We start from the raw sequence: 15,321 nt of genomic DNA, 5'->3' as shown, positions 1-15,321 counted from the left end.
TCACTATTTGCAGATGATATGATAGTATACATAAGTGACCCCAAAGATTCTACCAGGGAACTCCTGCAGCTGATAAACTCCTTCAGTAAAGTGGCAGGATACAAGATTAACTAAAAAAAAAAAAATTAGTAGCCCTCCTATACACAAATGATAAAAGGGCTGAGAAAGAAGTCAGAGAAGCATCACCCTTTACAATAGCCACAACTAATATAAAATACCTTGGGATAACACTAACTAAACAAGTGAAGGACCTTTTTGATAAGAACTTTAAATCTCTAAAGAAATAAATTGAAGAAGATATCAGAAAATGGAAGATCTCCCAAGCTCATGGATAGGTAGGATTAACATAGTAAAAATGCCAATCTTAGACTCAAAAGCAATCTACAGACTCAATGCAATCCCCATCAAAATCCCAACACAATTCTTCATAGACTTGGAAAGAAAAATACTCAACTTCATATGGAAAAACAAAAGATTCAGGATAGCTAAAAGAATCCTGTATAATAAAGCAACCTCTGGAGGCATCACCATCCCTGACCTCAAGCTCTACTATAGAGCTATAGTAATAAAAACAGCTTGGTACTGATATAAAAACTGACATACAGACCAATGGAATCGAATTGTAGACCCTGACATTAATCCATGCACATATGAACACCTGATTTTTGACAAAGAAGCCAAAACTATACAATGGGGGGAAAAAGTATCTTCAACAAATGGTGCTGGCATAACTGAATGTCAGTATGTAAAAGATTACAAATAGATCCATATCTGTCACCATGCACAAAACTCAAGTCCAAGTGGATCAAAGATCTCAACATAAATCCAGTTACACTAAACTTAATAGAAGAGAAAGTAGGAAGTACTCTTGAACACATTGACACAGGAGATCACTTCCTAAATATAACACCAGCAGCATACACACTGAGCACAACAATTAATAAATGGGACCTCGTGAAACTGAGAAGCTTTTGTAGGGCAAAAGACACGGTCAATAAGACAAAAAGACAGCCTGCAGAATGGGAAAAGATCTTCACCAACCCCACATCTGACAGAGGCCTGATCTCCAAAGTATATAAAGAACTCAAGAAACTAGACATCAAAATACTGAACAATCCAATTAAAAAAATGAGCTAAAGAGCTAAACAGAATTCTCAAAAAAAGAATCACAAATGGCTGAAAGACATTTAAGGAAATGCTCAACATCCTTAATCATCAGAGAAATGCAAATCAAAACGACTCTGAGATACCACCTTACACCTGTCAGAATGTCCATGATCAAAAACACTAATGACAGTCTATGTTGGAGAGGATGTGGAGCAAAGGGAACACTCCTCCACTGTTGGTGGGAATGTAAACTTGTACAACCACTGTGGACATCAGTATGGCAGTTTCTCAGAAAATTGGGAATCAATCTACCTCAAGACCCAGCCATCCCACTCTTGGGCATATACCCAAGGAATGCTCAATCATACCACAAAGATACATGCTCCACTATGTTCATAGCAGCGCTATTTGTAATAGCCAGAACCTGGAAACAACATAGATGCCCCTCAACTGAAGAATGGATTAAGAAAATGTGGTACATATACACAATGGAGTACTACTCAGCAGAGAAAAACAATGACATCATAAAATTTGCAGGCAAATGGATGGAACTAGAAAATGTCATCCTGAGTGAGGTAACCCAAACCCAGAAGGACAAACATGGTATATACTCACTCATAAGTGGATTCTAGATATAAAGCAAAGAACAGTCAGACTGAAACCCACAGAACCAGGGAGGCTATATAGTAGGGGGAATCCTAGGATGATTGTGGCTTAGAATAAGTTTTGGTTTTACTCAATTACTAGGCAAGCCTCAATGAAACATTTCACTATTAGGATAAGAATTTGTACTGTATCAAACTGATGATAGAAAAAGAAAGAGGGAGGGAGGAAGGGAGGGAGGGAGGAATAATAGTGGAGAGCTGGATACCAGTTTTAATATGGTAGTGGCTGGTTCTTTGGAGCACTCAACACTCATAGCAATGTGGCTATCGTAGTCCTTGACAAGCATGGTTCGGCACACTGATCTTGAACTGTAGTCTTTAGAACCTTATCCGGTGGGCTGGAGAGATGGTTTCACAGTTAAGAGCATTAGCTGCTCTTCCAGAGGACCCAGGTTCAATTCCCAGCACCACCTGGTGACTCAGAACTGCCTGTGACTCCAGTTCCAGGAGGGATCTGATACTCTCTTCTGGACTCCATGGGTACTACATGAATGCTCTAAACAGACATATATGCAGGCAGAACACTGATACACATACAATGAAAACTAATGAACTATATGTATTTTCCTCTCCACTTCCTAAGGTCTGGGATCAAGGTATGTGTCACCATCCTGGGCCTGAAAATCTAAGTTTTAATGCTAATTTCATATATTGGTCCTGCTTACTGTGCTGGGAAGTTTTCTATTTTACACTGGCCAATAGTCCCGATTGAATCACTTTCTGACTCATCTTTATCCAATAGTTCTGGCACTGTAGCTTTGTGTGTCTGTGTATTAAAGATATGTTCAGAGTGGATTTTTGTGCTTCTGAGCTAATTATGCATTTTCTTCACAGTGTAGGAAACATTAACATCTTCTTGTTGTTTCCAGACAGGACAAGACTGTTGAACTTTCTAAGAACCAATCTGTGATGTGCACAGCTGCCAGAATCCTTAGAGTCAGATGAGAACATGTAAACACGAGTGTCACCAGCTGTTAGACAGCATTTCTGTTTTGGAGATAACGAGTCTCTTCTGGGTCACACAAGCCCAGAGGGACTAGGAATGTAAACTTCAAAGCTAGCTTCCTTCCTGTATTGTCATTCCTGGCTAGGATTGTGTTTTCTCTGCATGTGAAACTACCAAGTCATAATTCCTCAAGGGGAAAAGTAATAGAAATAATGAATTGTATTAATGATGAGTAGCAGGCAAAGCATGTACTGTTGGTGAGGGTCTATCAGGAACTGAAATTTAAAACTAACCCAATTCTGCACATAATTATGTTTAAGCTATTCTGTGCACTTCAGTGCAATTGGGAGGACCAAAGCAGGGACTGTAGTGAGTTTAGAGGAAGAAAGGCAAGGGATAACGGATGTTCTAATTTAGGGCAAATCTTGAATTTACGACCTTGGATGGGAAAAGACTGTGAGACCAATCTTTGGCCTTTGCAGTTGAAAATATGGAGTTGGACTCTAGTGAGTGGTGTAGGGCCTGTCTGGGATGTGCAAGGCCCTGGGTTCCATCCACAGCACTGCAAAAAATAAAGGAAAACATAGTATGTGTACTTTGAAGAAAACTGTGAGCAGAACTTTAAAGTCTGAGGTGTATAGTACAATACTAAGCATGTAATCTAGGGACCAGTACATACTGCTGGAGGTTGTATAAAGCTTTCTCATTCTAAGGATATTTTTTTTAAGTTCTAGAGATTGGAGGTCATTGCTCACAGGCAGATCTATTCTGACACCCTGTTTTGTAGATCGGTTGTTACCAGAGCATGCCACATTGTCTCATTTGTATGTTGTGCAGGATTGTGTGTGCCCTACAGGGGTGGAGCTGGGCACTGAGACAGAGACTGTGTGGCCCCACAAAGCCTGAAATAGTCTCTGCCTGTTATATAGTATACTTATTCTTGGGTTTCAGTCCCTCCACAAATGATGCTCTCCACCCCTTCCCCCCTCCCTCTCTGAGGAGGAGGCATCAGGGCACATACTTGTTTTAAGATTTATTGTTTTATTTTTCTTTTTTAAAAGATTTTACAAGTTTGGGGGGGGCAGTAACCACAGAGGCCAGAAGAAGGTGTTGGATCCAGTGGAGCTGGAGTCGTAGGTGGTTGTGAGCTGCCCAGTGTAAGTGCTAGGGACTGAACTTGGGTCCTCAGAAGAGCAGCCAGTGCTCTTAACTGCTGAGCCCTCTCTCCAGCCCCCTAATATGATTCTTTTTTTTAATGTGTGTGAATGTTTTGCTCACATTTATATCTGCTTGCCACACGTGTGCCTAGTGCCTAAAGAAGTCAGGAGATGGGGTCTGATCCCCTGGAACTGTAGTTATGGATGACTGTGAGCCACAAAACCAGATCCTATGCAAGAACAAATGCTCTTAGCCACTGATCCATCTCTCTAGCCCTGATATTTACAATCTAGCTCAGTGAGTTTTGTAAGGTTAATGCATTTATTGTTTAAAAGAGTTTTTATCTTCCTGACTTCACTCAGGGAACACTTATAAGAATAGTATGACTTTATACCCTTAACATAGACTTTGGGTCTTACTATTTTCTCTGATTGCCTTATTTCTCTTGTGTGTGTGACACAGGACTTTGGCTTCAGCTGTTTTATTATTTGAAAGTTACAAATACTCCACTTCTTTGGCACATACATCTGGAAGAAAGTTGTCCATATAACCAACTGAGTTAAGATTAAGTGACATGGGGTGGGTGGCCATGAGAACTTGGGGGGTCAGGTTGGGGGGGGTGGAGGGGACAGCACTAGAAGAGATGACTGGAAAGGGGGCTTTTGTGGGTCAGCTAGAAACTGGATATAAGGGAAATGCCCGTGAATCTACAAGGATGACCCTAGCAATAGTGGATATGTAGCCCAAACTGGCCATCCCCTGTGACCAGATTGGTGACTGCCTCAATTGTCATCAGAGAGCCCTCATCCAGTAACTGATGGAAACAGATGCAGAGACCCATGGCCAAACATCAGGCCGAGCTCAGGGAATCCTTCTGTAGAGAGGGAGAAAAGAGTGTAGCAGCCAGAGGGGGCAAGAACATCACAGGAAAACCCACAGAAACAACTAGCTCATAGGAACTGGCTCATAGGAACTCACCGAGTCTGAACCAGAAACCAGGGATCCTGCATGGGACTGACCTAAGCCCTCTACATATATGTGACAGTTGTACAGCTTGGTCTGTTTGTGGGACTCCTAACAATGGCAGCAGAGGCTGTCCCTAATGCCTTGGCTGGCTCTTGGGAACCTAGTCCTCATACTGGATCACCTTGCCCAGCCTAAATACAAGGGGAGGTGCTTAGTCTTACTGCAACTCGATATGCCATGCTTTGTTGATACCATGGGAGGCCTGCCCCTTTATGAGCAGAAACAGGAGTGGATTGGGGGGGGGGATGTGTGGGAGGGAGGGGAGGGGAGGGAATGGAAGGAGAGGAGGGAGGAGAAAATGTGGTTGGGATGGAAGATAAATAAATTTTTAAAAGATTCAAGGACATGTGTGAGAGGGTTTTTTTTGTCGTTTTAAAGATATATTTATTTTTAATGGTGTGTGTATGTGTGCGCGCGCGTGCAGGCACACATGTCAGGACAAGTACCTTCAGAGTCCAGAAGAGGGTATTAGATCCTCTAGACCTGGAGTTACAGGTGGTTGTGAACCCCCTGATGTGGGTACTGAGAATTGAACAGGGTCCTCTGGTAAAGCTCTCCCTGCCTCCATGTTATCCCTCCCATTCTTTAAAATGCTCATAGGTAGGCTCTTTAAAGTCCAGGATCCCACCTGCTTCTTCATGGTGATACTGTCCACATTTTAAGTATTTGTTGCAATATAATAATTTCAACCCTGTTGCTTATCTGCTGAGACATAACACATTGCCCTCAGGCCTATTAGCAGTTTAAAACCACAAACACTCATAATCTTAGCATCTAGGGATGGGACCAGGTGCAGCTGAAAGGCCTCAGATGCGGGTGCAGGAGGAAACTGAAGAGATGGTTTGTTGGGAGATGTTTATTAGAAGAGTTACTAACGCCAAAGACAGGCAGACAACAACATGGTTAGGGCTCCAAGGAGAGTTGAACCCCCAGCACCGGAGACAGACATTATGGTAAGGTCTCTGCCGATAAGAATCAAGCCCACGTGGCTGAAGATGGGTCTTTTCTTCTAGCTCTCTGAACACAGGAGTGGTTTCACAGTGCAAGCCTGTTGCCAGGGAGGGTAGTAGGGAGCAGGCTGTGTGGCCACAAATACTTCCTTTCATGTAAATTCACTTTCCCAGTTCAGAAACTGGACCTGGAAATGTGACAGCTAGAGATTGACAGATAGTGTCTGTCTAGCAGGTACCTGTCAGTATCCATGATGGGGGGAAGCAGTGCTGCAGGTAGGGTAACCTAAACAGCAGTCAGATTGTAATATAATCTTTTAAAAACGTGTTTAAGGTCTTTTATTCTATTTGAGGTGTATGAGTACTTTGACTGCTTGCATGTGTATGTCCCAAGGTCAGAAGAGGGCATTGGGTCCCCTGGAAATGGAGTTAAGGACAGCTGTCAGCCAGTATGTAGGTGCTGGAAATCAAACCTGGGTCCTCTGCCAGAGCAGCTACATCACTGAGCCCCTCTGTTATTACATCACAGTCTTTTGTTGTTGTTGCTGTTTTTTTTTTTTCTTGTTTTGTTTTGTTTTGTTTTTTGAGACAGATTTCTATGTAGTCCTGGCTGACCTGGAACTTGCTGTGTAGACCAAGCTTGGCCGCCTCTACCTCCCAAGTGCTGGGTTTAGTGGCATGTGCCCATGCTATCACACCTGATTGTTCTTCTTACAAAGTACCTGAGTCCTATTCTCAGCACCCACACCAGGCAGCTCACAACTGCTTATAACTCCAGCTCCAGGGTATCCAACACCCTTTTCTGGCCCCTCTGAGCATATTTCCTCATGTGGCATAGACAGACAGACAGACAGACAGACACACACACACACACACACAAGCACAAATAAATAAAAAAAAATTAAAGAATTTTGATTTGTTGTTGTTGTTGTTGTTGGCTTAGTGGCTACACATGAATTGATATTTTAATTATCATCTGTGGCCCAGTGGCCCTGCAGTCAGCACTCTGCTGGCCACTCAGGCCATGGCCTGGAGGGCCTTTCGGTCCCAGGGCTCCCGCTCTGCTGCAGCTACAATATGTAGGTTTAAACTAAGTCTCTATTGTTCTATTTACCAACAAAGACTCAGAAGTCAGATGTGAGGGTGAAAACCTGCTAGATCAGAGAGGCCGAGAAGCAACCAGCAACCTTGCTTTTTGGCTGGAGACCTAACAAGAGACATGTCTCTTTACTCCTCCCAAAACCAAAAGGAAGCGCCACACTCAAGTCCCTGTTCTTTCCTTCCTGTGCGCTTTCTCTATCCAAATTGCTGGCTTCTCTATGGCTAATTCCAGTCAGCTAGTTGCTGGCTCTGCCCCCTGATTCAAAGTAAACTTTATTTGACAGTCTCGGAGTGTCAAAATGTGATCAAATATCCTGCAACAGAATCTAATATCGAATTCCTTTTGGTTTAATTCCTCCTAGTTTGTGTTTGCTTGTTTCTTTTTAATTAATTCTATTTCTAAGTTGTTGTTGTTATTATTATTATTATTATTATTATTATTAGTTTTTGTTTTGTTTTGTTTTTTTTGAGACAGAGTTTATTTGTGTAGCCCTGGCTGTCCTGCACCAGGCTGGCCTTGAAATCAGATCAGTCTGCCTCTGCCTCCTGAGTGCTGGAATTAAATGTGGGTGCCACCACCACCCAGCTGTTTGTTTTTTAACCATCATTTAGAACATGTCTTTGTATGCTGGGGAGCTATCTGGTGATTCTCATCAGATGTATAGGTTCTTATCACAGTAATTCTGAACCCAGCAGCTGTCAAACGTGTGTGTGTGTGTGTGTGTGTGTGTGTGTGTGTGTGTGTGTGTGTGTGTGGTTTTTCAAGACAGGGTTTCTCTGTGTAGCCCTGGCTGTCCTGGAACTCACTTTGTAGACCAGGCTGGTCTTAAACTCAGAGAGATCCACCTGCCTCTGCTTCCCGGGTGTTGAAATTAAAGATGTGAGTCACCACATCGGGCTCAAACTTTTTTTTTAATAGACTGCTTTTCCATTCTTTATGACATTAATAGTTCTTAAAAGAACAGAAACAAAGCTGCAAACTGTGTTGAAACATTTTTATACTTAAACAGTGGGTATGTATGTGTTTTAGTAGCAATATATTTATTTGTCTGTTTGTTTTGGAGAAAGAAATAGGGTCTCACTGTGTAGCCAAAGCTGGCCTCAAACTCAAGATTCTTGTGCTCCTGCTTCTGCTTTTCAAGTACTGCATACTAGATATGTACCACCACGACCAACAAGCAACCACTGTTTTACATTAAGCCACTGAGTTAATTTGATTATTAGTTTTTCCTACCAGCCTTAGAGCACTTGCCTAGCAAGCGCAAGGCCCTGGGTTTGATCCTTACCTCCGAAAGGAAAAAAAGAAAAGAAAAAGAAAGAAATGCTCTGCTTAAGTATATATATATAGTAAGTATATCCAACACATCACTAAAAGATCACAGAATCTTTACACCTGATAATGACTGCAATATCAAGACTATATTTCTTAGGATCTGCCCCCCCAACACACTGTCACGATTATGTGTCGAGAGTCATCTCTGTCAGTAGTAGTAGTATAGCAATTCATATTATTTTCACTGTAGAGTATACACTGTATGCATTGACTATGTTTAATAATTTATTATTAATTATTTATTATTATTATTGAATGGTCCTGAGGATTAAAGCTAGGATCTCATACATACTAGGAAATTACCAATGAGCCACACCCTTTTTTAGACAGGCTGTCGCTGTGTATCCCTGGCCACCCTGCCTCTGCTTCCCCAATGCTGGCATTAAAAGCATATACCATCACATCCCACCTATTTGGAGTTTTTTTTGAGACAGGGTGTCAAGTAGCCTGTGCTGGCCTAACTCACTATGTAGCTGAGGCTGGCCTTAAACTTGAGATTCTCCTGCCTCTACCTCCCAGCTGCTTGGATTATGCATCCCTGTTCCTGGTTTACTTATCCATTCTGAGTGTGTTGTTCCTCTGTTGGCCGTACTGTACTGGAAGGGAGGGTTTGTTATACTGTATGCCCTCATGTCAAAACTGTATTGTCCTAGTTATAGATGCTTGTTTAGTGCAAATTCATGTGGTGTGTGTGTGTGTGTGTGTGTGTGTGTGTGTGTGTACCATATTAGTTACTTTTCAATTCCAGTAACCAAACACCATGACCAAGGCAATACATAAAAAGAAAGCAGTTAACTGGGCTTAAGGTTTCAGAGGGCTAGAGTCCATCATGAAAGTTGGCATGACAGCAAGCAGCAGGCATGTTGGCACTGGAGCAGCAACTCAGAGTTCATTTCCCAACCCACAAACAGGAAGCAGAGAGAGAGCACACTGGGAATGGTGTGAGTCTTTTGAAATCTCAAAGCCTGCCCCCAGTGACAGACCTTCTCCAACAAAGCCACACCTTCTAACCCTTCCTGAACAGTTCTGCCAGCTGGGGGACCAAGTATTCAAATATATATGCATGGAGTCAGAGTTTGTAGAGTGCTTACCTAGCATGCCAAAAGTCCTGGATTTGATCCCCAGGACTGTACACACCAGGCATAATGATGCAGGCCTGTAATCCCAGCACTCGGGTGGCAGAGACGGGAATTAGAAGTTCAAGGTAATTCTTGGCTAAATGATGCATTTAAGGCCAGGCTGGGATAACCTTGTCTCAAAAGAAAAGATCTATGAGCTTTAAGTAGATGTCACTTTAAGGGTCAGCTAATACAGCTTAATAGGACTCTTGGGTAAATTGAGGAACCTGAAGTTGACTCCAATCCAGGGTTGGAACTGGAAAATTGATGGGCAGCCAGGAGGAGCTTGCTCCAAACCCAGATGAATTCTGAGGGAGCTTACCGTGGCTTGCTTTTTCCCAGCTCCTAGGAATGGCAGTTTTAGTTTGATTCCCTCCCTGCCCGTTCTTAGCCAGCCAGCTCAGGAGCATGGGGGTAGACTGCAGGGGGTTGGGGTCTCCCTAAGTTCTGTTTCTCTCCCATCCCAAATGACCCAGAAGTGAAGCAGCAGCCCAGTGGCTGCAGATGTGCACCAGGAGGCTCCTGTTCCCTTAAACTCACTCCTGCTCTGTTCTTTCCAGGTCTATAAAGGAGAATTTCAGCTCCCTGACTTTCTGAAAGAAAAACCCCAGGTACTGTACACCACTTCTCCTTCCTCCTCTCTTAGGTCAGAGCTGGCTCTTCCATAAAGTAAGCTTTTGGAAAGACAATGAAATTCAAACAAGAAAACAAAAGCCAGGTGTGTGGTTTATACCTCTAATGCCAGCCGTCAGCTGAGATGAGAGGATCACTATAGATCCAAGGCCAGCTCCTTCTCAACATGCAAACAAACAAACAAGTAAGGGAAATAGAAAAAGACGGTGACCTGTGCTAGTGGTAGCTAACGGTCGTGATTTGAGAGAGTTCAGGGTCTTCCACAGCTAGGGAAGTGCTTTGTTGATAACAGATCTGATTGCATACACAGCCACACAGTATTTCACATGTAAGTAAGGAGAATGTCTGAGCGGCTGCCCAGTCTCTGCAGCATCTACTTTGCATTCATAATATAGGCACCTTTGGTGTTTTTAGTATGTTCACATCTGTGGTGTTTTAAGTGTTCTCACATTGGAAACCAAAAGACCTATAATACACAGTGCACACAGCAGTTGGCCGTCAGCAAACGGTGAGAGTTCAAAGCTTGTAACCCTTATGCTTTTAAAAATAATTAAAACTACTGGGCATGGGGATACAGGCCTTTTACCCCGCTTGGGGCAGAAGCAGGTGGATCTCTGTGAGTTCGAGGCCATCCTGGTCTACAAAGTGAGATTCAGGACAGCTAGGGCTAGTCAGAGAGTCCCTGACTCCAACAAAGAAACCAAGAAACCAACCTTGAACTAGGCAGGTATGGTGGTACGTGCCTTTAGTCCCACTTGGGAGGCAGAAGCAGGCAAATCTCTGTGTGTTCAGGGCCAGCCTGGTCTACATAGTAAGTTCCAGAACAGCCAGGCCTACATAGGAAGACCCTGTCCCAAAAACAAAAAGGAAGCCAGTTTTAATTGCAACTGTTAATGTTTCATTTCACTTGCATTCCATTGTTGTGTCCTGAGCTGAAGAAAAACAGAGAATGTTGTGGTGGATGTGCCTGAAGTAGCACATAGTGTCCTGTCATCCCCTGTCACCTGTGTAACAGCTGGGAGAAGTGACGTCACTGTCTGTCTGCATTAGCCTTGATGTTCGGCATGGGGCGAGGCGTACTGTGTCTAGAGAGCTGCTGTCCATACTCTCCACAGTTTCAAACTGTGCTTCAGTTACGATCTCAGGGGAAGTGCACCTTCTGTACCTGTGTGAGCTGTGTCTCGGGCAGCAAGCCTGGTGTAAGCAGGCTGTTTTTTAATTGGTCTCTCCCACCAGGCATGAAGGCTGGGCCGACCTGACCACTCTCAGTTCCCAGCCCTCCGCAAGGATGCATGACACCAGAGCGTTTCAGAGTACATCCAAGCCATGCTCTTAGCAGTATAGATTTAACCTCTCCCATTCTTTTCATGTATTCAGCAGTAGTTTGCTAGGGGTCTGTTATGAGTGAGAAATTAGGATGCGTCCTCAGGTGTTGGAGGCAAAGGGAAGGTCTTCTCAAGGAATTCTTGATCCTCCTCAAAGACCTGACACTTACTTATCTAGAGAGGAGAGCTAGGCCAGGCCCAAAGTGTGCTTGACATCCCAGAGCCCTGGGTGAATTCCCAAATGAACTATTACTCACAACCTTGGAAATTAGAGCCAGAAAGCAATCCAAGAGGCGGGATAAACTTGAAGAAACCAAGAGAGGGTTTAAGACCCAAACGGAAGGCATTCCTGTGCTGCAGCAAGTAACCCATGTCATCTCCAGATGGAGAAGGAAGTGGGTAGAACATACAGGAGAATGTTCCGTCCTTCAGAAGGAAAGATGTCTTTAGTCATAAAGACAGGATCGTGAATTTAAAGAATGATAAATTGCAGGGCAGTGGTGACAGACATCTTTAAGCCCAGCACTCTGGGAGGCAGAGTCAGGCAGATATCTGAGTTTGAGGCCAGCTTGCTCCACAGAGTGAGTTCCAGGACAGCCAGAGCTACAGGGATAACTTGAGAAACCCTGTCTGGGGGCTTGGAAGGAGACTGACAAATTACACACCAGAGTTGAGAATATTTATTTATTAAAACTTTTCATAGCTGGATATAGTGACACATGCCTGTTTTCCCAACACAGGGAAGATGGAAGCAGGAGGATAATAAGTTCAAGGCTAGCCTGGGCTACAGAGCCAAACCCTATCTTAAACAAACACAAACAATGAATAATGCTAGAGTTGCTGAGATGGCTCAGTGGGTAAAGGCATTATCACCAAGCCTGACAGCCTGAGTTTGATTCCTGGAGCCCACATAAAGGGGGAAGGGATGAACTGAGTCTCTTCCACTTATGTGCTGTGGTCCACACATTCCCTCCCCCACAGCATTCACACAAATATCCATCTACACAAAAATAAAGAAGTAAACAAGCAATTTTTAAAAGTGAATGCCTTGAAACCTCAGCACCTGGGAGGCAGAGGCAGGTGGATTTCTATAAGTTCAAGGCCAGCCTGGTCTATATAGTGAGTTCTAGGACAACCAGTGCTACATAGTGAGGCCTTGTCTCAAAATAGTAGTACTAATAATAAACTTTAAATTATTATTCTTAAGGGTATGCATGCTTTGCCTGCATTCATATCTGTATACCACATGCATTCCTGGTGCCCGAGGAGGCCAGAAGAGGGTGTCAAATCCTCTGGAACTAGGGTTAAGAGACGGTTGTAAACTACCATGTGGGTGCTGTGAATCAAACCTGGTTCTCTGGAAGAGCAACAAATGTTCTTAACCACTGAGACTTCTTTCCAGCCCAATAGTAACATTTGTTTTTGTTTTTGAGACAAGGTATTTCTATTATGTAATGTTGGCTGTCCTGGAACTCACTCTGTAGACCAGGCTGGCTTCAAACTCATAGAGATATGACTGCCTCTGCCTCCCAAGTGCTGGGATTAAAGGCGTGTTCCCAACTCCAAGAATAAAATCTATAAGAATTATAAATAAATGGTAGAAGATAGGCTCTCAGTAGGACACTATTTTTGAAACACAACACTGATTTATAGAATATAGAGAAGTCTTATAAGACAATAAGAAAAAGGTTTTCAATGCTTTGATAAGCATTTGATGTTGCTATGGTGACTGTTTAATCTTTCATACAGACACATTTAGAAAATGAAAGACTGTGGTTCAGGGCTAGATGACTCAGTGATTAAGAGCACTGGCTGCTCTTGCAGAGACCCTTGGTTCCATTGCCAGCACCCATGTCAGCTGACTTACAACTGGCTAGAACTTCCGCTCCAGAGGATCTGACAGTCTCTTCTGGCCTCTTGGGGCATCACACTCAAATGTATGTATTCTTACACAGACAGACAGACAGACATGCACATACACATATGTTGAAAAATAGAAATTTTGAAAAAGCATGCTATAGCAATGTATCAGCAGTTAAGAATAATGGCTATTCTTCCAGAGGACCCAGGTTCAATTCCCAGCCACCCACATGGTGGCTTCTAACTACTTGTCCAAGGAATCTGATGCCCTCTTCAGGTACCAGGCATGCACATGGTGTATAGACATACATGTAGGCAAGATACCCATACACATTAAACAAATAAAAATGTAAAAGAAAGATTATGGTTTAAGTAAGAAATGGTCCAAGTGTGGGCACATAATTTTAGTCTCAGTCCTTGTAAATTGGAGGCAGGGGAATCAAGATCCAGGTCATCTTCAGCTACACAGAGTGTTCAAGGCCCTCTGGGATTACATGAAACCATCACAAGAAAGAAAAAAGAGGGGCTGGGGATTTAGCTCAGTGGTAGAGTGCTTGCCGCACAAGCGCAAGGCCCTGGGTTCGGTCCTCAGCCCTGAAATAAAAAAAAAAAAAAAAAAGAAAAGAAAAAAGAAATAGAAACTGGGTAGGCATGGCAGCACATGCTTTTAACCCAAGAATCGGGAGGCCGAGGCAGGAGGATTGCTGTAAGTTCAGCCAGCCTGTTCCACATAGTTGAGTTCAAGGTCAGTCAGAACTAAGGAAGAGGTGCACAGACTGGGTCTGGGAGGGCCCTGGAGACAACCATGTGTCTTGTCCCTGTGGGGTCAGAGTCCACACTCTTTCTGCCTGGTCATGTGTGCAGTAACCACAGGCTCCTGGACTGTAGCTCCCAGCATTTGACTTGAGGCCAGGCTGACTCGACATTTCAAACATCCGGCCACAGGGTTGATCTTTCTGATAATTAGCCCACCCTGTCATTTTATGTCCTAACATAGACTTAGATGTGACTCATGGGGCTTGTGAGGAACAAAGGCATCCCTGTTACTCAGTAGATGCCAAGGATTTAGTCTCCCTGGAGTGTGGGAAAGGCCCGTCCAGTTTCTTTCTTTAGAAAATTACAGGCTGAATTTATCTAAAAGTCTGAGAAAACCCTGTTATGGGTCTGGGGTCGCTCAGAGGGTCATTCGCCATGACCATGATTATATTTTAATAATAAGAAGAGGCTTTTTATCTAGGTGCTGGCCCCCAATATGGGGCCAGGACTGTCCCTGAGAGCACTCCCAAGATGCAGCCCCTAGCCACATCAGCCCAGGGCTGCCTCATAGGGGCAAAGCCATAAGATTACATGTATTCTGTCGGTGTAGGCAGGATCTTACTTTAACATATGTGTCTTGCAGTTGTCTGGTCATCTTTGTGAGCAGAGTAAGCAAACTTGGTCACAAAAGCAGAAATACCAGTCAGTCTTAAGGCCTACTATCTTACTAGAACAGCAGAGTTGACAAGATCAGTCAATTTTAAGAATAGTCTTCAATGTCTTGGGAAAAAGGGAAGTGGGCTGCTAGAGTACAGCCTATACAAGCCAGGGGCTTAGGTGTTAGAGGCTTTTTCTTTTTTTCTTTTTGGTCTCTCAAGCATAGTAAGTTTAAACCTTAAATGTAATGTTAGCCGTCACAATCCTTTGGGCCATACATGGTGTGTTGGTGAGAGCAGTCATCACCTCTACTGATCACCTTGCCTGACTGCAAGGATTTTAACATATCTATGGCTTCCTTCCACAGACTGAGCAAGTGGAGTAGCTGATCTGGAACTTCCCACAGTAAGGTGAGGCCTCCGGGTGCTGCTGGGTGGGATTCTCCACTTGGGCTGGCAGAGACAGCTGTGTGTCCGGATAGAGAGCACAGCTCTGGCCTCAGGCAGCCTGGGTTGGCATTAGCTCTGCCACTTCCTGGCACCAAGCAGCTTCATTCTGTGTCTGTTTCCTTATCTGAAATGATGAGCAGCTAAGCAGAGCTCCATGGTAAGATCTAACTGATATAACTTCCTCCGAGTCTGGCGTAGAGTAGGTGTGGAGATGGTGTTGGGAAGGGGGCTTTAACC

At 43.7% G+C, this 15,321-nt stretch overlaps 1 protein-coding gene across 2 annotated transcripts in view; it reads left to right on the top strand.

The window, feature by feature from the left end:
- Positions 1–15,321, top strand: part of Tpst1 (tyrosylprotein sulfotransferase 1) — a 49,805-nt gene that overhangs the window by 33,552 nt on the left and 932 nt on the right. Inside the window, exons 3-4 of one of the 2 annotated variants that reach the window (XM_037198280.1) lie at positions 9,965–10,015; positions 15,003–15,045. In XM_037198280.1, the coding sequence (XP_037054175.1) occupies positions 9,965–10,015; positions 15,003–15,020 (69 nt within the window). In that variant the 3' untranslated portion in view covers positions 15,021–15,045. The remainder of the gene's footprint in view (positions 1–9,964; positions 10,016–15,002; positions 15,046–15,321) is intronic. The other variant, XM_028870157.2, reaches the window with a different exon arrangement.

Source organism: Peromyscus leucopus, chromosome 23, assembly GCF_004664715.2.
Source record: "Peromyscus leucopus breed LL Stock chromosome 23, UCI_PerLeu_2.1, whole genome shotgun sequence".
NCBI lineage: Eukaryota > Metazoa > Chordata > Mammalia > Rodentia > Cricetidae > Peromyscus > Peromyscus leucopus.
Note: the sequence above shows the minus strand (reverse complement) of the source record. Positions and strands in the feature narration are given on the sequence as shown.